This window comes from Cervus elaphus, chromosome 31 (assembly GCF_910594005.1).
Source record: "Cervus elaphus chromosome 31, mCerEla1.1, whole genome shotgun sequence".
In the NCBI taxonomy this organism is placed as follows: domain Eukaryota; kingdom Metazoa; phylum Chordata; class Mammalia; order Artiodactyla; family Cervidae; genus Cervus; species Cervus elaphus.
The window spans coordinates 11,183,731-11,206,420 of NC_057845.1; the positions used below are offsets into that span (position 1 = coordinate 11,183,731).

Here is a 22,690-nt window from a genome sequence, read left to right on the forward strand (position 1 = left end):
CAGTCATAGAACAGACACTGCATGATAGCACTTATATGAGTCATCTAAAATAATCTTTGGTTTTGAAGCAGGTCTTCGGAGAATTTGCAAATGTGAGGGGCACTTGCAGAGAAGGGTGACGTAGAATCTTTAAAATGTGCATACAGGGCCTCCAGCAGCAGTGGTGCTGGTCTACTTGCTGCATCTAGCACCCAGTCACTAGGGGACATGACACTTAGGGACCTCAAAATACAGCAAGACCTGTAGGGTAGGGACCATAATATGGGAAAAACTATTACAGGGTTGAGAGACTGAGATTCTCCAACTTGGGAGGTAAGGAGCAGGTGCTTGGCTAGAGGGGAATATTTTATTGTCCGTTATTTCCTCACTCTCAGCATTAAAATCATAGATGGGGGAAGGGGAGGAAATAACACTTTAGCAAATGGAAATCTGAGAAAATATTACTTACAAGAACATACACATCCTTTGCAGGGAAGCTGTGCTGGAAATACACAGCTGAGAGCACCTGCAGAAGTGGTTCTCTTGCTTTTTTTCGCCTCTCTAGTTGCATTTTCCAGTTTGCACTCCAAGTATTTCTTGGTACAGTTGGCTCCTTCTCTGAATGGTTAGCATCTCTGAATATTAATCATGGCTTATTCATCTTTATATGTCTCCGGAGAACCTCCAGAGCACTCTGCAGTGGGTGCTTGGCAGGTATTTGTTACACTGGGTGGATTTTAAGAGACGTGGATTGAGCATCAAATTATGAGGGAAGGGATTTTAGCTGTAGGAGAGCTGGCCACTAGTGGACTTTTGGCTTACCGGCAACTCATTTTGGTCTTGACTTTCATAAAATGTCTAGTTTCCAACTGATAACATTCTGGAGTCCAACATCTGTATTCCTTTGAGGAAATGTGAAATTACACATCAGGGATGCTCATGTACTCTAGAAATGCAGTAGACACCTCTCATTAAATATGCACAAATAAAACTGTTACTTAGAATAATGAAACAATGAAGTAGCAATAAGTCCCCCTAAATGTGATGCCTCATATATTTTCTCTTTCTACTTTAAAAAATGAAAATAAAAACCAACTATTTCCAGTGCAAATTATTTCCTTGGAGGAACAGACATAAATTTTTCTGGAACATTTCTGGAATTTTCATCCTAATCCATTTTAAAAGTGTTGCCAGATGAACTTCCTAAATTGCCCAAGTTACTTTCACAGAAAAAAATTATATCCAAGTAGAAGTTTTCTGAATGTGTAAGAATTTACTCATTGTATTTATAAGCTATATTAGTTTCTGCCCTTGTAAATATGTGGTTATATTTATATTTATTATTTGATATTTATCTTTGGAGCTTTATTTGTTTCTATTCTGTTGCTCAACATATCTCTAAACATTTAAATCATCCATCAAACCAGTCAATCCTAAAGAAAATCAAGCCTAAATATTCACAGGAAGGACTGTTGCTGAAGATGAAGCTCCAATACTTTGACCACCTGATATGAAGAGTCAATTCATTGGAAAAGACACTGATGCTGAGAAGGATTGAAGGCAAAAAGAGAAAGGGTTGACAGATGATGAGATGGTTGAATTGCATCACTGACTCAATGGACGTGAGTTTGAGCAAATGCTGAGAGATAGTGAATGACAGGGAAGCCTGGCATGCTGCAGTCCACGGTGTTGCAAATAATCGGACACAACTTAGCAACTGAACAACAACCTGAGTACAAATATCATTATGTAATTAAAACCGAAGGCCTAAAATTCATGGACACGATTCATGAGAGAAATGCAGTATTTTGGAAAGAGGAGAAAAATGTTCACTAAGAAGAAAATTCATTTGGAATGTCCTTAAGTGCTAAATAAGAAATCTATGAACGCAAATGATTATAGTTAATTAATGTACACCACCGTCATCTAAAATGCCTCTCTATCAAAACGATCCTTTGAGACTAACCATGATGAAAAGGTTAAAATGATTGAATCCAAGTTGCTTTAGAGATGGCATTTCGTGACATATATTGGATTGTTTTTTACTGAAATTGGTAATAGCAATAGTAATAATAACAAATGCTATCTAAGGGCACAAGACAGCGACCACTGAAGACAGAACGGCCAGCACAAACTTGAAGACTATTGGAGGAAGAGGAAAACTGCAAGAAAACTAGGTTGTCCCCCTTTATTTCCTGATCTTGAAAGTCTGCAGTTCCTCAAAATATTCAACTGGTAGTATTGGTCTTAGACTGAGAGCCTTAGGGATTGTGGGATTAAAAAGCAATGGCCCCATATAAATTCCCACTAACAGTGGAGGAGGATTCCCCTTTCTCCACACCCTCTCCAGCATTTAATGTTTGTACACTTTTGATGATGGCCATTCTGAGTGGGGTGGCAGGGGGTGGGGGAGTGTCCAGGGTGCTTCCCTTTTGGCTCAGACGGTAAAGAATCTGCTTGCAATGCAGGAGACCAGAGTTCAGTCCCTAGGTTGGGAAGATCCTCTGGATAAGCAAATGCCAACCCAGTCCAGTATTCTTGCCTGAAGAATTCCATGGACAGAGGAGCCTGGTGAACTTCAGTGTATGGTATGGCAAAAAGTTGGACATGACTGAGTGACTAACACTTATTTACTTATTCTGACCGGTGTGAAGTGATATCTCATTGTAGTTTTTATTTGAATTTCACTGCTATTGTGGAGAACAGTATGGAGAGACCCTAAGAATCTAAGAATAGAGCTACTATATGATCAAGTCATCCTATTTCTGGGCACACATCCAGAGAAAAGCAACGTTCTAAAGGACATATGCACCCCAATGTTCCTTGCAGCACTATTAAAAATTGTGAAGACATGGGAGAAACCTAATGGTCCATCAACAGATGAATGGATAAAAAGAATGAAATAATGCCATTTGAGGCCACATGGATGAACCTGGAGATTATCATACTAAATGAAGTAAATCAGAGAGATAAAGACAAATATCATACGATATTGCTTTTATGCAGATACAAGAAATGTCACAAGAACTTATTTACCAGACTCAAACTCAGAGAATGAATTTATGATTAGTAGGGGATAACTGCTGGAGGAGGGTTAGTCTGGGAGACTGACATGTATACATTGCTACATTTAAAATAGATAACCAACAACGATCTACGCTGTAGGATCTCTGCTCTACACTCTGTAATAACCTAAATGGGAAAAGAATTTGAAAAAGAATAGATAAATGTGTAAGTATAACTGAATCACTTTGCTGTGTATCTGAAACTAACACAACATTGTTAATCAACTATGTGTGTGTCTATGTGTGCATGTGTGTGCTCAGTCATATCCTACTCTTTTCGACCAGGGACCGTAGCCTGCCAGACTTCTCTCTCCATGGAATTTTCCAGGCCATAATACTGAGGTGGGTTGTCATTTCCTTCTCCAAGGGATCTTCCCAACCTACATCTCTTTAGTCTCCTGTATTAACAGGCAGATTCTTTAGCGCTGCACCAGCTGGGATTCCACTATACTCCAACATAAAATTTTAAAAATAAATTTTTAAAGGCAATGACCTTCAGCAATAGTAACTTCTTCCCAGATGTTGTGGTATTTCAGAATCCACTAGGGGTCATCGAGGACCCCAACGATCATTATAATCATTACAACTATAAGTGAGAGCTGACTCTCAGAACGGGCTTCACCCCTCCTCTCCAATGACTCCAGAGGGTGCTCCAGGCAGAGGGCAACGGGCATCATTGCAGGCCAATTCTGGCATTCTCAGGTTCATTGCTCCACCAAGGACCTGAGTCCAGTTCAGGACCCTCCTGATTCCCTGAAAAAGTGATGAAATCTCTTGGCAAGGATACAAGAAACCATCCGCTGCTTGGCCTACACAGAGGTGCCCCTGCTATCCTTGGCATGCATCCTTGTGAATTTAAGGTAGAAAGCAGATTCATTTTTCATTGATGTATTCATTAATCCACCTAGGAATAATGGGGAAGGAAGATGCTCTTGTCCCTAGAGTAGACCTTTTAATCATTATCAGTAGTGGTTAGAATGTTTTTCCAGTAGTCATGTATGGATGTGAGAGTTGGACTATAAAGAAAGTTGAGCGCCGAAGAATTGATGCTTTTGAACTGTGGTGTTGGAGAAAACTCTCCAACACTTTGGAGAGAAAACTCTCCAGTACTTTGGCCACCTGATTCGAAGAAGAGCTGACTCATTTGAAAAGACCCTGATGCTGGGAAAGATTGAAGGCAGGAGGAGAAGGGGACGACAGAGGATGAGATGGTTGGATGGCATCACCGACTCAATGGACATGAGTTTGAGTAAATTCTGGGAGTTGGTGATGGCCAGGGAGGCCTGGCAAGCTGCAATCTATGGAGTCGCGAAGAGTCGGACACCACTGAGTGACTGAACTGAACTGAGTGGTTAGAAAGTCGTTGGATTTTCCTTTTTTTTTTTTTTTTTTTCCTTTTTTTCTGCTAGAGTTGATAATTTGAGGAAAGAAAGAGGAGGGACAAATAAAGCTGCAGTCACAATGCCACGCACATAATAACACTAATTGGCGCCCTTCCTCCCAAAAAACAGTCTTCTTTTTCACCTACAAGGAATTTCTGAGAATGATAGTATGTCAGGACCAAGGGTGGTGAGTGGCTGTTTTAAGAGAAATAAATATAAATATAGGTATTTATGGGCTTCCCTGGTGGTTCAGCTGGTAAAGAATGTGGCCTGGAAGGTGGGATACCTGGATTCGATCCCTGGGTTGGGAAGGTCCCCTGGAGAAGGGAAAGGCTACCCACTCTAGTATTCTGGCCTGGAGAATTCCATGGAAGAAGTCCATGGGGTTGCAAAGAGTCGAACACAACTGAGCAACTTTCACGTCACTTCACTCATGGGTATTTATCATGTTTGTATCATTTTAGCTGAAGGAAGAAGTGAAGTGTGGGTACATTATTTTTTTTAATACTAAGGGGGGGGGGGGGGGCGGAAAATGAGTTAACGCTTTCAACCTGGCCGTCATAAAGCAAACCAAAGGAAGTTGCAGTCATCCAGGATTCAGTGACAGATTGTGGGCGCGGATGAAAAGCGCGCTGGGGAAAGCGGGGAGCGCGCGGCTCGCACACAAAGGCGAGGAGTTCCCAGGCCTCCCGCGGCCCTGCCCGGGGACACCGCAGCGGCGCGCCAGCGGCCCGGCCCCTCTGCTGGAGGCTGGGAGAAGTTAGTCACCCGAAACCCTAGCCTAGCGGGCATCCGAACGCGACAGCGAAGAGTCTGGGGAATGTGGAGGGAGGAGATTGGTACCGGGAGCGCGGGGCGAGGGGGTGCACGGGAAGCCGAAAGCCCGTGGCTGGTGGATGCTGCTGCAAGGTCTGCGAGGCCGGCGCGCACCGGCGTGCAAAGAGACGGGGGGAAAACTTGCGGCCGGAACTTCCTACCGAGGCAAAGAAAAGCAGGCGAGAAGGAGGCAGGGAGAGACTTAAAACGTCTCAGTAACTTGAAAAGCACACCCAAAACACCCCTTCTGGAGATGAGGTAAGCCGAGGTTAGCCAACCCCATTGGTTGTGAAATATCAGACAAACCCCGAGCCTCTGCGGCTTTAAATGAGGCCAAGGAAATCTGTTTTGCTTCCTCAAATACTTTTTTCTCCCCCTTCGCCCTTGCTCTCTCCTTCCTCCCTCCTTCCACCTCGCCGGGTCCCTTCCTCCTCCGCGGTCGCCCTTTCCTCGATCAACCCCCCCCCCACCCCACCCCAGGCCCGCCCTCCCCCATCTGATTAGGCGCGGACCAGGAAGGGTGGGAGTGGTGGGGGAAGCTCTCCCTTTAAGAGGCAGCTTGCAGTGACGAATTGTTGAAATTGCCATTGCAGGATGGCATGCCGCTATAAATTCATTGTTCCACCTCCTCGCATCTTCACAGCGCTCGCGCTGCCCTCGGCGCTCGCAGCGGCAGACTGGGGATGACGGCGGGCAGGAAGACACCGCATCCGAAGGGACCCAGACGCGCCGCTTCGCTGGCTCGCCGCAGGCCGCCCCTGGCATTTTTGTTTTAATTTTTCTGCCTTTTTTCCCTCTTCTTCTTCCCTTCCGGCCGGTTCCAGTAGAGTCAAGGAGACCCCCCAAATAAGAAAGGAAGCCGGCTCCGGAGCTGGGAACCCCGCGACCGGCGGGTCGGGAGCAGCAAGGAGCCTGGAGGAAAGCATGCACCAGTCGCCAGCCTGGTGCGCGGCACCTTCCTGACTTTTTTTGGTGCCCCGATCCTGGCTGTGTTGGGTTCCCCCCCTCCGCCCCTTTTCTAGTACTTGCTGAATCTCGGCAACCCGGCTTTTGTGTGTGTGTGTATCTTTCCCCCCCCCCCTTTTCTTTCTTTCCTCCTCTTTTCGGAGCCCGAATCCAAACATTTTCCAAAGCAACAAAGAAAAGTTCGCACGCTGGCATCGCGGCCGGGACAGGCTGGCGCTGCTACCGGGTTCCCCCTCCCTCCGACACTAGATTCAACCTTGCAAGCAAGTGTATGTGTGTCCCCACCTCCCGCCCGGGTAACTTCCAGAGCTAATAACAAATAACCCACCAAGTCCCCGCCGGCGCGCAGCCCCTCCCCGCGGGCAGCGCACTATGCTGCTCGGGTGGGCGTCCCTGATGCTGTGCGCGCTCCGCCTGCCCCCGGTGGCCGCCGGCCCCGCCGCGGCACCTGCCCAGGATAAAGCTGGGCAGCCTCGGGCTGCTGCTGTGACTGCGGCCGCCCAGCCCCGCGGACGGCGGGGGGAGGAGGCGCAGGAGCCGGCCGAGCCTCCGGGCCACCCGCACCCCCTGGCGCCGCAGCGCGGGAGCCGCGGGCTCGTGCAGAACATCGACCAGCTCTACTCCGGCGGCGGCAAGGTGGGCTACCTCGTCTACGCGGGAGGTCGGCGGTTCCTCCTGGACTTGGAGAGGGACGGTTCGGTGGGCACCAATGGCTTGGTGCCCACAGGAGGCGGGCCGAACGCGACCCGGCGCCACCGGGGCCACTGCTTCTACCGCGGCACGGTGGACGGCAGCCCGCGCTCGCTGGCCGTCTTTGACCTCTGTGGCGGCCTCGACGGCTTCTTTGCGGTCAAGCGCGCGCGCTATACCCTGTATCCGCTGCTGCGCGGTCCCTGGGCGGAGGCGGAGGACGATGCGCGCGTCTACGGGGACGGGTCCGCGCGGATCCTGCACGTCTACACCCGCGAGGGTTTCAGTTTTGAGGCTCTGCCTCCTCGCACCAGCTGCGAGACCCTCGCGTCCCCGCCAGGCGCCCACGAGCGCCCCCCGGCGCCCCGCCGCGCGGACGGACGCTGGGCTCTGGCCCCGCAGCAGCTCCCGGGCCAGTCGGCCCCCTCGTCCGACGGAAGTCAGGGACCACGGACGTGGTGGCGGCGGCGGCGCCGCTCCATCTCCCGGGCCCGCCAGGTGGAGCTGCTCCTGGTGGCCGACGCGTCCATGGCGCGGATGTACGGCCGGGGCCTCCAGCATTACCTGCTGACCCTGGCCTCCATCGCCAACAAACTGTACAGCCACGCCAGCATAGAGAACCACATCCGCCTGGTCGTGGTGAAGGTGGTGGTGCTGAGCGACAAGGACAAGAGCCTGGAGGTGAGCAAGAACGCGGCCACCACGCTCAAGAACTTCTGCAAGTGGCAGCACCAGCTCAACCAGCTGGGGGATGATCACGAGGAGCACTATGACGCGGCCATCCTGTTTACTCGGGAGGTAGGTCCCGCCTGGGTGAGTGGTTCAAGCCCTGCAGTAAGGAGGTAGGTCAAAGGGGCAGCCTTGTTGACAGCCTTCTTTCTGCCACGAACTGCCTGGCCCCATGGGTTTGCTGACCTGTTCCTTGCAGGAAACCCATGACCGCCTCCCACTGTGCTCCTGTGTTCAGAGGATACAGTCAGCAGTTAATCAAACCTTAAATGACCATGTCGGGCTCAGACATCAATCCATCAGTTAGGATGTCTCCAGTCCGAGATCTGGTACCACACAGGCATAAATAGGATAAAATGGGGCTAGCATGCTTGGGGAAATGTGCACGGTTCCCATGGGGAAAAGGGGAAAGCTGAATCTGTCTTTGGAATCAGGGGTTATCTACTTTACAATGAACCCAAAGGTAGAACTTTGGCTAACCTGATGGAAAGGGTTGTGATGGGTGATTCACTGTAGTCACTCTTATCCACCATCTTGCTCTGTAAATGCCCAACCTTCTTCCTTGAACCTCTTTCCGGGCATAAGTCAAAGGAAGACTTTCTAAAGGAAGGATTCATTTTCTCATCTGGCTTTCTAATGGAGTTCTGACATACCCACTTTGGTGGAAACTTGGTTCCTTGGATGGAAGAGATGCGGGAGGGCCAGGAGGGTATAGAAACCAGTCCTGTGAGGTTCCTTAGCAACGGCTTTGCCTGGTCCTTCAGTGCACAGCAAGCTCTGCTAGGCTGTCCACAGCTGCCAGTCAAGGGTCACATCCAACTCGCATGTTTGGGTTTTGGATAATGTTTCTGAAGTCCCAGAGCGGAAAGATCTGGGCAGAGAGTCAAGACATGAAGGAATGTTTTTCCAGGATTTCCCTCTTTTAAGGATGGAGGTAAAGGGAGGGGGAGAAAAATGATCTTTATAGACTCAGAGGTTCTGGGAGTAACCCAGTACCTATGTAGACCACCACAAAAGTGTGACATTCGGATACATAGTCCGAGCTGGTATTGTGCTGGGTTTGCTGGGAGCTCTGAGCCTCGGTTTTCACAACTGTCCTCTGATTGGCAGTTTTGAGTCATGCTCTCAGATGTCTGGTAAGAATGGACCTTGATAGCACATTCTTTAAGTGTTTGGGATCCATTCAGGACAGATGAAGGATTAGAAACTTTGGAATATTATGCAAAATCATGGTACAAAAGGGAATGAACGGAAACAGGACAGGAAATTCAGTGACGGCTTGCAGGAGGTTTCAGAATCACACAGTTCCACCACCTAATTCTCCTATTTTTACTAAGGCACTCCTGGTATGAAGGAAAAGTGTTGATAAATTTGGAGTGAAGAAACACTTGTGGTTCATGGTGTGGACATAAATGTAAACCACATGTAAATAAAGACGCTGGAGGGCAGCAGTTAGGGACATGGTGCTTTGCAAGATGGAAAATCTTTCTCTTCATTAAGTGATCTCTGGGACACCATCCTTTAATTTTTCTGCACAACATTAATCTTTAAAACGGAAGAGCATTCACTTTTGTAGCCTTCCATATGAAGTGAAGTTCTCCTGTAAAACTGTCCCTTTCTTATTTGGTTTCCAGGTTTTTTTGCTTTTTTTTTTGGTAAGCAACTTTCTGTGTCTGGATTTCTTGCTTTGCTACATCACTAGAGGCTGCCAAGAAGGAGGCTTCAGAGAGTTTATGGAAGGAAGTTCTCCAAAGACAGAAGAAAAAATACTTTTGTAGGCATACTACTCCAAAGTGTTCCCTTTGAATATTGTCATGGTGCACTTTCATTTTTAATACAAATGCAGATTCCATAATTTTTTAAAATAAACATAAATAGAAGACCCCATGACTCCCTAGTTTCTGCCCTATAATTTTCCTAATTGCATCTGAGAATAAAAAGAAAAAAAGTAAAACTAGTCAGTGATTCAAAATGATTTGCCTGTTGCCTTTTCTGGATTTGATTTGAGTAGTTAACAATTCCTATTTTCCAAGCTTTGGAATATATCAGTACCTTTTAATAGATAAGGAAGGAATAAACATCTATCTTCATTTTAATAAGTACTATAAGGACATTCATTTTTCAAGCTAGTCTACACATGGAAAATATTTTACATAGGCCCTCCCTGGCCTCCTTGCCAAGTAGCAGCAGTAAAGTAAATCTCATTTAGCTGGTGGCTGGCCCTCTGGTATATACATCTAACTTGATGAGAACCAAATATTTAAAAAGCATGTTATCATGATTATATGCATCTAATTTTAAAAGGCACTATTAATTAAGGAGCTGAGAAGAATATTGCAAGATTCTCACATAGCATTCACTGGGGAGTACTTTAAAATACAATGTCAGTCTCTGGTTATTACTTCAGACTGTGGAAACCAAGGGGAACTAAAGGAGAAATGATCTGAGATCTTCAGTTTCATGGAAATCAGATATCTGGGATCTAAAGAAAAACTTTCATGGCTGTTTTTTTTCAATGAGCAATACCCGGAGTTGGCACCAGGATCCCACTTTTACAACTCTGTTTTGAATGTAAGAAGTACGTTGCTTAGCAGCCAGACGCCAAGCCGTGAAATCCATGTTTTGATGGGCTCTGAGCACTGTTCAAATTCTGTGTCCAGATGTCTTCTCCTAAATTGCTTGTTTTTCAGGCATGAAGTAAATGTGTGAGGATATGTTTTCCACCCCTGTTGACTAGCCGAGGCCACCTTGAATGCTGTGTCTAGGAGTCAGCAGAATACTGCTGGTAATTCATTTATCAAACTAACAGACTTCACTGTTAGGACTGTACCCCAGCACTTGGCGCTGTCCTAATTAGAGAAACTTAGCACCAGCCACTTTTTTTTTGCAAGAGGAGCAGTTTTCATTCCGGAGTGGCACTTACACTGGAATTCACACCACTTCTTCCATCAAACAGTAGAAATCCGATCGCCCTAGGATTTATTTTTGCCTTCCAGAATTCTTTTCTGGTTCTTGGCTTCCTCTTTTTTTTTTTTTTTTTTTAAGATAGTTTCTCTAAAGACAAATTCCTAAATCCATTTTGGAGGCCATGCTATTTTCTTTAGAGATAAAACACCTACCTGCTTGAGAACAAAGTGGGAAATTGTTTGTTTAATATTTTCTGCCCTCTGCACATCATCAATGAAAGCTTGACTTTTTCATGATTTGGAAGTGTTGGATTGAAACTGAACCAGCTCTCAGACTATGCAATAGAAACAGTTCATTCATTCTCATGAATCATCATTGTGCCAGTTAACAGGTAACTGTCTGTCAGTTAACACCTTGCTCCTGTAATTGGTCTTGTTTTTTAAGTATTTTTAATATTGGTGTTAGTTTCAGGCATACAGCAAAGTGATTCAACTATGCAAATACATGTATCTATTCTTTTTTCAAAGTTCCTTTCCCATTCAGTCTATCACAGAGTGTTGAACAGAGTTCCCTGTGCTATGCAGTGGGTCCTTGTTGGTTTTCTGTCTCAAACATAGCAGATGTTGAACATCTGATGTATGTACGCTGTGTACATACATAGCACATGTACATGTCAATCCCAAACTGCATTCTTCCTTGTAATGCTGTAAGGCTTTATAAGGGGGCCTCTTACACTGGAATGGGGACTCCACTCAGAATTATTAGCTAGCTTCTTGCAAGGTTATCATAATAGGGGGCCCTAGAAGAAGATTGGGAGTTTGGAAGAGGGAGAAGAATGAGCTTTTTCTTATTTGCTTGTAGGCTAGATTAACTGATTCTGTCACACATTTGAGTTCAAATCCCATTTAAACTGAAAAGGGAAGCCTTCTCAAAGAATCATAGCCAGTTGGTCAATTCTAACTGGTAAAAAGCTAAATAACTCAGAAATGGGAAGATGGGGCAGCTTCAGCAGCTGAAGTTGACGTTTAAATAATAAATTATGAATTAAAAATTGCTGAGAGTAGGTCTTAAAAGTTCTGCATCAAGAGGGAAAAATTTTGTGATGGATGTTAAGTAGACTTACTATGGTGATCACTTTGCTATTGAATCATTATTTTGTACACCTGAAACTAACATAATGTTGTAAGTAAATTATGTCTAAATTAAGTAGCTGTGAAGAATATTCCACAAAATCAAAAGCCATTAGATCAGAGACAATAAACCACAACACAGAGGATATATTTCAGTGTCGTCTCTTTTACTCAGCTCATGCATCTGAGCATCTCCTATTTGTGAGACTCTCATTTAGGGAGTTGAAGGGAGTAAGAAAATATCTTATCCCTGCCTACTCTGGCTTGTCGCCAGGGGAGAGGAAGCAGATATATGCATGTTGTTGTCGTTTAGTCGCTAAGTCATGTCCAACTCTTTGTGACCCCATGGACTGCCGCTCACCAGGCTCCCCTGTCCTCCACCATCTCCCATCATCCACTATTTGAGTTTGCTCAAATTCATATCCACTGAGTCAGTGATGCTATCTAACCATCTCATCCTCTGCTGCCCTCTTTTCCTCCTGCCTTCAATCTTTCCCAGTATCAGGGTCTTATTCCAATAAGTCGGCTCTTCGAATCAGGTTGTCAAAGTATTGGAGCTTCAGCTTCAGCATCTGTCCTTCCAATGAATATTCAGGACTGATTTCCTTTAGTATTAGCTGGTTTGATCTCCTTGCAGTCCAAGGGATTCTCAAGAGTCTTCTCCAGCACTGTAATTCGAAAGCATCAATTCTTCCAGTGCTCAGCCTTCTTCATGGTCCAAATCCCACATCTGTACATGACTACTGGAAAAACCATTGCTATGACTATATAGACCTTTGTCGGCTTACGTATATGTATATGTGCTGTGCCTGCAAGCTAAGTTGTTTCAGTTGATGCAGTGGATTATAGCCTGCCAGACTCTGTCTGTCCATGGGATTCTCCAAGCAGGAATACTGGAGTGAGTTGCCTCGCCCTCATCCAGGAGATCTTTTCAATTCAGGGATGAAATCCACCTCTCCTACATTGGCAAGCTGGTTCTTTACCACTAGTGCTCCCTGGGAAGCTCACATATGTGCATATATCATTCTAATATTAGAAAAGCTCTAATAATTGCTGCAACTGAGCTATAAACAAAAGCTGAGAAAGGAAAGAGAAGGGAACAATCAATTCTGCCTCTGCATATTTATACAGGCCTTATTGTAAATGGAGAATTGAATTGGTCCTCAAAGGATGGATAGATTTGATTTGGATTCAACCAGCTTTTGTTGAGCATTTCATAAGATGCTATTCATAGTCATAAATCATTTAAGAAGTAATTCTTTCAGCAATCTGCACGCATCTGATCTTACTATCATATGACACATAAGGACATTCATACAAAGAGAAACAGAGATAAACTTCTCCCAGTAACAGCTGACAAATGGCTGAGAGGGAAGTTTGTCCTCTCAAGTGGTCTCTAAGATAGAAATATTACAATGAATTTATGCAAGCATTCAATATATTTCTAATAGGCAAAGAAGGATTCAGAGGTTTGAAAAGTGGCCCTTTCCCTAAGAATCCTAATGTAGGAAACAGAAAAGGAAGTAGATGGTTGTTATACAGTGTGATGATGTTTTAAGAAATGTGGTCATTAAATGTCATGGGAGTACATTAGAAGGTAGCCTTACCCATCTGAGTTCAGTTTGGAAGAAAGAGAAGAATTAACCAGATCCATAAGGAGGATATAGGCATTGTAGAAACACCAAATTAATTCTTGGAGTTGCCCAGAGGCAGCATGGCAATCCTGGGAAATATAATAAGGTTCAGGTCCCTGGTGGCTCAGAGGATAAAGCATCTGCCTGCAATGCGGGAGACCCGGGTTCGATCCCTGGGTTGGGAAGATCCCCTGGAAAGGAAATGGCAACCCACTCCAGTATTCTTGCCTAGAGAATCCCATGGACAGAGGAGCCTGGTGGGCTACAGTCCATGGGGTCGCAAAGAGTTGGACATGACCGAGCGACTTCACACACACATGAGAGGACAGGGGCTTCCCAGGTGGCGCTAGTGGTAAAGAGCCCGCCGGCCAATTCAAGAAACACAGGAGACACAAGAGATTCAGGTTCGATCCCTGAATCAGGAAGGTGCCCTGGAGGAGGTAGTGGCTACCCATTCCAGTATACTTGCCTGAAAAATCCCATGGACAGAGGAGCTTGGCTGGCTACAGTCCATAGGATCACAGAGAGTTGGACATGACTGAAGCCGTTTAGCCCCCAGCACAACATCAGGAGGCTAAGAGGTAACTGACTGCAGCGTATAGGTAGGGATCTCACAGGAGACAAAGGACCCGTTAGAAGCCTTAGGTGATAGACAGGAAGGAACAATGAGAGGAAAGAGAGGATGGCTACCTGAGACATTTGGGAGATGGAGTCAGTGACTCCCAGTGACTGATCTGATATGGCCAGTGGGAGACAGGCAAGTTAATGACGTCCTCAGGTGTCTTGTCCATCACTCTCAACTTCTTTTCTGGAATATCTTTCTCAGTGCATTTCGTATGGATTGTACTGTGCAGATTGTATGGAATCTACTGTGTAGATTATTGAATTTCACCAGATGTACCATAGAGATAAAGATTATGCTTCCCGGGTGGCTCAGTGGTAAAGAATCCACCTGCCAATACAGGGGCTGCAGGAGACACGAGTTTGATCCCTGGGTTGGAAAGATGCCCTGCAGGAGGAAATATTAATCCACTCCAGTATTCTTGTCAGGAAAATTCCAGAACAGAGTAGCCTGGTGGGCTATAGTCCATGGGGTCCCAAAGAGTCAGACATGACCAAGAGACTAACACTTTCACTCTTTTTTTTTTTTTTTAACATTGTCAAACATCTTTTCATCCCTCAAGATCCAGTGACCTCCTTTGAGACACCTTTACTGATTTCCCCAAGGAGAACGCATCATTCCTCTTCTGAAATCCCTCAATAGTCTGTTCACTCTGCGTCCCTCTTGACGTGTCTAAATCATGTCACATTTCTTAACCATTGAGATCAGATCTTATTTTATTTATTCACTATCCTGCCAGCACCTAGTACAGTGTCTGGCAGATTGTGAACACACAGTAACTGTTTTAGGAGTGAGTGTACCCAGGTCCCTTGGTCCCTAATCCAGCAGGGCTCTCTGTGTTTTCTGTCACCTAGCTGTATCCAGAAGCCCAGATGGAGATTGCATAACATGGGACATTGTCTTGTTCGGCTTAACAGACCCAAATAATGTAGTCTCCGCTGAGGTCCACATGAGACCCTCTGTTATTGGGGGATGCCCTTTAGGTAGCCAGAGAGGGAAATGGCACCTCAAGAATCAGATCCAGGGAAACTTACCTGGCAATCTAGTGGTTAAGACTTCACCTTCTCAGGCAGAGGGTGTTGGTTCAATCCCTGGCCAGGGAACTGAGATCCCTCATCTGTAGAGGCCAGAATACCAAAACATACAACAGAAGCAGTATTATAACAAACTCAATAAAGACTTTAAAAATGCTCCACATCAAAAAAAATCTTAAAGAAAAGAATCGGATTCTACAGGACAGATATGAATTATGATGCATAAGTGTATATCTGAGTTATACTGATGGCCATAAGATGTACCACACCCCTTTCTCCTATCAGTAATTCTTCTTCATTAGGAACTGGGCAGACGGTAGGCAGACACGGAAGGCTACGTAAACCCTCTCCTCTGCCCTTCCCTTGAGCTCGGGCTTATCCTGTGCGTGCTCAGTGGCTCAGTCATGTCCGACTCTTTGCAACCCCATGGACTGTAGCCCGCCAGGCTCCTCTGTCTATGGCATTCTCCAGGCAAGAATACTGCAGTGGGTTGCCATTCCCTCCTCCAGAGGATCTTCCCAACCCAGGGATCGAACCTGCATCTCCTGCATTGGCAGGTGGATTCTTTACCACTGAGCCGCCAGGGAAGCCCAGGTTTGTCCTTATCGGTGGTAATATCTGTGTAAATATTTAATAGAAGGTACTGTTACGAACACTGGGAGAATCTAGGCTGAGCATCACTTCGCCACAACTGTCGAGCACCTCAACAGCACTGACCAGCTGATCAACAGTAGGTAGGGGTCTAGCTGAGAAGCCATGAGAAACCCAGATAGTGCATTACAAAGCAGAGACATTACTCTACCGGTATTTCCAGTAGTCATGTATGGATGTGAGAGTTGGACTATAAAGAAAGCTGAGTGCTGAAGAATTGATGCTTTTGAACTGTGGTGTTGGAGAAGACTCTTGAGAGTCCCTTGGATAGCAAGGAGATCTGACCAGTCTATCCTAAGGGAAATCAGTCCTGAATATTCATTGGAAGGACTGATGCTGAAGCTGAAACTTCAATACTTTGGCCACCTGATGTGAAGAGCTGAATCATTTGGAAAAACCCTGATACTGGGAAAGATGGGAGGTGGGAGGAGAAGAGGGTGACAGAGGGTGAGATGGTTGGACGGCATCACTGACTTGATGGACATGAGTTTGCGTAAACTCTGGGAGTTGGTGATGGACCGGGAGGCCTGGTGTGCTGCAGTCCATGGGGTCACAAAGAGTTGGACACCACAAAGCAACTGAACTGAACTGAACTGAAGTGTTAGTTAACTCCAGATTCCCCCTTCCAAAGCACTCTGCCTTCATTCTGGCTGCTGTTCTGCAGATGTGATCAAATCTGCTCTTATCAGCCTCTGTGTTCCTTCCTTCCCTCAGCGTGTTTGTGCTGCCTGAGAGACCAGTCTCCCCTGCATCTCTTGCTCTTACTTCCAGTTTGCACATTCATGTCTGCTTAGTTCCTTTTCCCCACCCAATACCAATCACTTTGCTTTTCCAAGTTGTATTAGCTTCTGGGCACCTGCATTTCAAGGTAGCATCCTTTGCTGGCTTCTTGCTCCCCGCTGCATCCGCAAGAATAGGTCTGGGACACTGTGAGTCCTTCTAAACTCCACGATGAATCACAGATACTGCCATATTCATGATATTGTAAATGGCCACCCCTGGTCACCATGTCAGTGACCTCTCTGTCACGCTTTCCCTGGTCTTGCTGACCATTTCAGCTCTATTTTAGGTACACTGTCCCAGACCTGTCGCCCGGCCAGGAACACCCCAGAAGCCCACTGGTTAAATCTCCGCATGCTCTTGTAACCCTTACATTGTATTAAATTTTCCATTGCATCATTGTCTACACATATCAATATCATAAAATCAATCCTGCTTAAAAAGGACCATCTTTAACATGACAGATATAACTTACCTTCAGATTTACACTAAGCAGAAAAGTCCTTGTCAGCACTCTTAATTCATTTGACTCTTATGTGGATACTTTTGTGATTTTCATTCCTTTAGTATCTCCTACCTCCAGTTTTGGAAGATAGATGAGTGGATGGACAGACAGATAGATAGGTAGATATGCTATTGCCTCACTAGGATACTTAATCCTGCTCTGAATTAAAAAAACAAAAACACCTATAAACATCAATAAGCTTTGCACCTGTAAATGTTGTTATAAATCATCATCAGAAAATAGAGATGAGTTTGATATGTTATATTCTTAATAATTTGATGCACAAGTTCAGTTTTAATGGATTGGAATGAACATTGGATCACAAAGAAGCACAAGCATTCACTGTCAGTCTTGAGGAAGACACCGTAAGTGGGCTGCCATGATTTGAAACTGCGTGAGTAAAATGGAAAGGTTGCCAGTTCACATAATTACAGTTACAGAAATAAAGACTGTGGCTATGCAGTCAAGGGGTTTAATCAATGTGATTTTAAAAAAAAACTGCTTTTGTTCATAATTTTGTCACATGTACAAATTTCCATGGCAAAGGGCCAAATGCATTTAATGCAATTCAAGGATGACAAGGAGGGTTGATGGGCTCTAATGAGCAATTGATTATCAGTAAACAGAGAGAGAGAGGAAGAATCCACATTAAACTCTGTGTAGAACAAGAGGTCATTTCCATTAGCTGTGACTCTTCATCCAAGCTTATTAATGAAGTAAAGCGTAAGAAGGGGAAACATTTCTTAGATTTTATCATTTGAAGATAATAACCCAAACTGCAAAGGTAAACATAAATCCTGGTTTTTTAAAAAAAAAAAAAATTTGCATGTGCAGAAATAACCTACAGTGTCCAGCAATTCACTTAAACCGTGACCTGGGTCTTTGGTCTTAAAGCTACTAAAACGACTGGAGGAAAAAAATGGATTAAAACATGCATTCTACTATACAATTATCTCAAAGACCGATTGTTATGCAAACGTGTGTTCTAATTTCAATTTTAAAAACTACTAATTTGTTCTCAACAGCAGTAATTTGACATCCCACGGGATGGCATATGAGGATACCCAGGAGACTTTGGGAGACTATTGTTGGTTTGGTGACTGGATTCACCAAAGCTACTTGGCTGAGATTTCCACTGTCTGAAGTTATAATGACATGGCGACCACAGTACAGTTCATCACAGCTGGGATCCCATAATATATGGAACACAATAAGGATCTGAAAAAGTACTAGGGAGATTGTAGGGCATATCTTTTAAATATTATTCACCTTGGCTGGACTTCCATGCAGCAAAATAGAGAAGGGTTAGAAGCGTATGTAGACACTGACTAGGCGGCATTGGTTATATAGTAGTAACATCTCCTGTTGGCTTCCTGGAGTCTATTGCGGTCTTGTAGCATACAGCATATTAAACATGTGTGACAATGTTCAGTAAGGCAAAAATCCACATAAGATAAACATCTTTTCTCCTTGTCCTAGTAGAATATAAATATTAGCTTATGTTGTAAAAAAAAAATGAACAAAAAATAAAGGTGTGTGAGGTCTACATTGCATCCGACTATATGTCAGAATTCACCTTCAATTAAGCAAATATTTTTTGAGTTCCTGTTAAAAGTCAGACCTTGTGGTAGTTGGTGACACAAAGCTAATAGCTACAATAGAGAGAACAATTTCAATTAGTAAACAGTCATCTTTCATAGTAATTAATATTTTAAAAAACTCTTCTGCCATTATTCACTTATGGCTTTTTTAATAGAAATATACAAAGTCTCAATTCATTTTCATTGAAAACAGGAGTCAAATACAAGAAAAGCTAATATCCATTAATATTCAAATAACATTTAGTGGAAAGTTTGTCATTACAAATCTACATCATAAATTTTGGCTTCTATTTTCTCTTTATGCTTCATAATTTAAAATTGTCTTGTTGATGTCTCTTTCATCTAATTTGATCATCTTAACCATTAGTAACAGGCTTCGCTTACGGCTCAGCTGGTAAAACATCCTCCTGCAATGTGGGAGACCTGGGTTGGGAAGACCCTCCGGAGAAGGGAAGGGCTACCCACTCTAGTATTCTGGCCTGGAGACAGTTCATAGGGTTGCAAAGAGTTGGACACAACTGAGCGACTTTCACAACCATTAGTGAGGTGTGATCGTGTTCTCCTTTGAAAAACTCTTATAAGCCACACAACTTCTCACCAGACAAACACATACACTCATTTATATAAATATAATATATTACAGGGACTTCCCAGGTGGCACTAGTGATAAAATTCTGCCTGCCAATTCAGGAGACTCAAAAGACTTGGGTTCAGTCCCTGGGTTGGGAAGATCCCCTGGAGGAGGAAATGGTAACCCACTCCAGTATTCTTGTGTGGAAAATTCCATGGACAGGGGAGCCTGGTGGGCTACAGTCCATGGGACCACAAAGAGTCAGCCACAATATGTTACCTATATTTTCTGAAGATTGATCAGGTTGAGAAATACTACATTAAACACTATGGGAAAGACTGTATACATTTCTAAAGAAACAATCTATGAAATTACAACTTGATTTGGAAACTGAGATGATCTTTTGAGGAATTACCCTCATACATTAAAATTTAGTTTTCTATCCAAATGACTGAGAAATTTATATTCTGCCATAAATATGTGGCAGAATTGCAGTTTTGCCCCTGTGATGGAAAATAAATTATTACGTTTGACTTCTGATACATTTAACATGAATTTAGGTCAGCATAGCAAGACTTTCTTAAGCATGAGCCTATATGAAAATGATCCATAACATACGTGCCTACAGTCACATGATACAGCTTTGTTAAGACCGTGGCTACTTTTGTAACGGACAAGCCACAATCCTGGACATCTTTTAAAATGTAATTGAGTCCCATCATCCTTCTGTGCTTCTGGGGCCCGGAGAAGCTTAGCAGAGTCAATGCCGTTAGTTTGTCTTTGGACCATTTCCAGAGCTGAGCAGGTGATACCATAAACAAATCCCAGTGTTGACATTTGGAGTGAGCAAGTGGTTCTACAAGGTGGCTCCTTCTGGATGTAAATTGACTTTAATGATTTCTTTCTTTCTCTGGGGCAGGATTTATGTGGGCATCATTCATGCGACACCCTGGGAATGGCAGACGTTGGGACCATATGTTCTCCCGAGCGCAGCTGCGCAGTGATTGAAGATGATGGCCTCCACGCCGCCTTCACCGTGGCTCACGAAATTGGTATGCAGCGTCTTTTCTCTTGCCTGGCCAAATCAAACACTTGTAACAGCTGCAACAGGAACCGGCATACTTGGCAATTAATTCCAGATTTCTCCTGGTTCGGATAACCCTTGGGGATTACATTTGTTTATATTTGCACTTTTAGGGTTAACTCCTAAGAGGGACGGAAACCAAAGTTAGGCACACGTGGCAGAGACTTCCTTTCTGTTGGTGCCATTTAAAAGTTTAAGAGAAAGTCACTACTGCCAGTCTTATAAAGCGTCCACCCAGGACCTGATGAGATAAAATCTGTCACAGCTGACAATGGAATGCAGAGATGTTTGTCTTAGAAATTACTCTGTGGACTCATCCAGGGTGAATCAATTTACACAGAAATTCATCAGGTTTTATTCCACTGTCAGTGATACATCGACTCCTGGCAAAGGTAATCAATAGCTTATGGTCACCATTCCAGTCTTGTTTTTAAGAGCAAAGCAAATGAAACAAAACCTAACAGTCACCAGGGTTGATTGTAAAGTGTTCCTTACCTGGTGACATTAAGAAACTCATTTCAATACTGAAACTAGAAATTTAAGGCTAAATATGACAAATATCCCAGCAATTAGGAATATGTGTTTCGTAATCACTGACCGAGGCTACTAGATATATGAGAAGTTAATTTAGTATTTAGGATTAGGTTTTAGGATTAGATACATCTGGGCTCAGTTCTTGCTAAAGTACTTTCTGCCTATGTCCTGTTGGTCTGATGATTTAAATTCTCTAAGCTTCAGTTTTCATATCTGAAATATAGAAATAATTGTGCCGATTTCACTGAATTATTTCAGGGACCAAGTTGGGTAAATTATAGATACCAGCTGTTATTTATATTCATATATACTTCTGTTTTGCTTTTTAATTAACTAATTCATTTACTTTTTAATATATCACCTTTTAGCATTATCTTTTTGGGGGCAAAGTATGGTTTGATAATTATTGCACTTTTTGCTGCATTTTATTAAACAGATATAGTTTTCTTAAGCTAACACAGTCATTTTAAAATCAACTTAAAACTTTTCTTCCACTTTAGTAAGCAAAGAACATTTCACAATATGTTGATTTTTGGCTGCTATGTTTTCTTTGGGGACTTAATTTCACATCAAAAGTACAATTGCATAAGTCAGTATATTAGAGCAGTAAAATAGAAATCAGTACTTAAGTTCCAATTAATATGTGTTAATCATGAGCTTAGTTTTCTTTTTTTTTTATGATCTTAAGTTTTCTTAACTGACACTCTTCTTACCACCTAAGCAAAAAAAAAAAAAAAGCACAAACATGGTATCTTAATGTAAATAACTGTCCAATAGCATCACTGATAATAATTCAATTTAACACTTTGTTAATTGAGCCTCTTTAGCTTCAAGATAGAAGGCAATGGCACCCCACTCCAGTACTCTTGCCTGGAAAATCCCATGGACGGAGGAGCCTGGTGGGCTACAGTCCATGGGGTCACTAAGAGTCGGACACGACTGAGCGACTTCACTTTCACTTTTCACTTTCATGCATTGGAGAAGGAAATGGCAACCCACTCCAGTGTTCTTGCCTGGAGAATCCCAGCGACGGCGGAGCCTGGTGGGCTGCCGTCTATGGGGTCGCACAGAGTCGGACACGACTGAAGTGACTTAGCAGCAGCAGCAGCAGTGATCTATTTTCACACATTGACAGCATCTGGGAGGTTTCTTTGTAAGGAAACCACAGTGGCAGTAAATGGAGCTTCTTTGAGGCTTCATGGACCCTCAAAGCAACTGAATTGGAATGAAGAACCTTCTAGCACCACCTTTCTCAGTCCTCCTGAGTTCCTAAACCAAGAGATTTTATGGGCAGATACAGCAGAGAGGTAGGACGCAAGATGCTAATGAGAACAAATGTTTTATTAAAACTATTTATGTACAATAAGTTTTTCTTTTTCTTAAGTGGACATGATTCTACAAGAGAATAATGTGGGAGAAATGTGGGTTTCTCTGCAAAAAAAGTCAAACGTAAATCTTTGATGTCTGACTACACTCCATGTTCCTTTTAATTTCTTGATTGGATCATTTCTATGTACTTCTTTAGAATTCTCTGTAATTTATCCTCCAATAAAACAGTGCCTACTTCATTTCTCTTTATGTGTCACATATGACCTAATCTGAGAAATGTAAGGTCTGGGGATAGGGGGGTATGGGTTTAATTTCCCTTTCATAAAGGAATCTGGCTTTCATTCATTTTGTTTTCTAATTGCTTTATTATTCTTTAATTTCAATTTTCGCCTAAATATTGTGAACATGTGTTATAAAGTATGAGCCTTAAAAATTGTAGCAAAGATAACCTTACAAAATATTTCCTAATCATCTGTGTACCATTACAGGGCTTTGCCTGCCTCTGCAGCCAGTGTGCTTTTGGGTCACGGAGTTCCCTGTTCTGTTTCCAGCGCTTTATTTTTAGAGTGTTGCTTGTAGCTATCAGCCTGAGTTTACTATGCTCTGGATTCTAATTCCACTCTGTTCTTCTATGTAATTTCCTCCCTTTTTATTAGACATTTACTACTTTTTAGATCTGGA

General features: G+C 43.7%; 1 protein-coding gene across 1 annotated transcript in view; it reads left to right on the top strand.

The window, feature by feature from the left end:
* Positions 1–5,232: 5,232 nt before the first annotated feature.
* Positions 5,233–22,690, top strand: part of ADAMTS5 (ADAM metallopeptidase with thrombospondin type 1 motif 5) — a 57,815-nt gene continuing 40,357 nt past the window's right edge. The window contains exons 1-3 of the mRNA XM_043892708.1: positions 5,233–5,500; positions 5,836–7,696; positions 19,982–20,114. Coding sequence (XP_043748643.1) covers positions 6,581–7,696; positions 19,982–20,114 — 1,249 coding nt within the window. The 5' untranslated portion in view covers positions 5,233–5,500; positions 5,836–6,580. The remainder of the gene's footprint in view (positions 5,501–5,835; positions 7,697–19,981; positions 20,115–22,690) is intronic.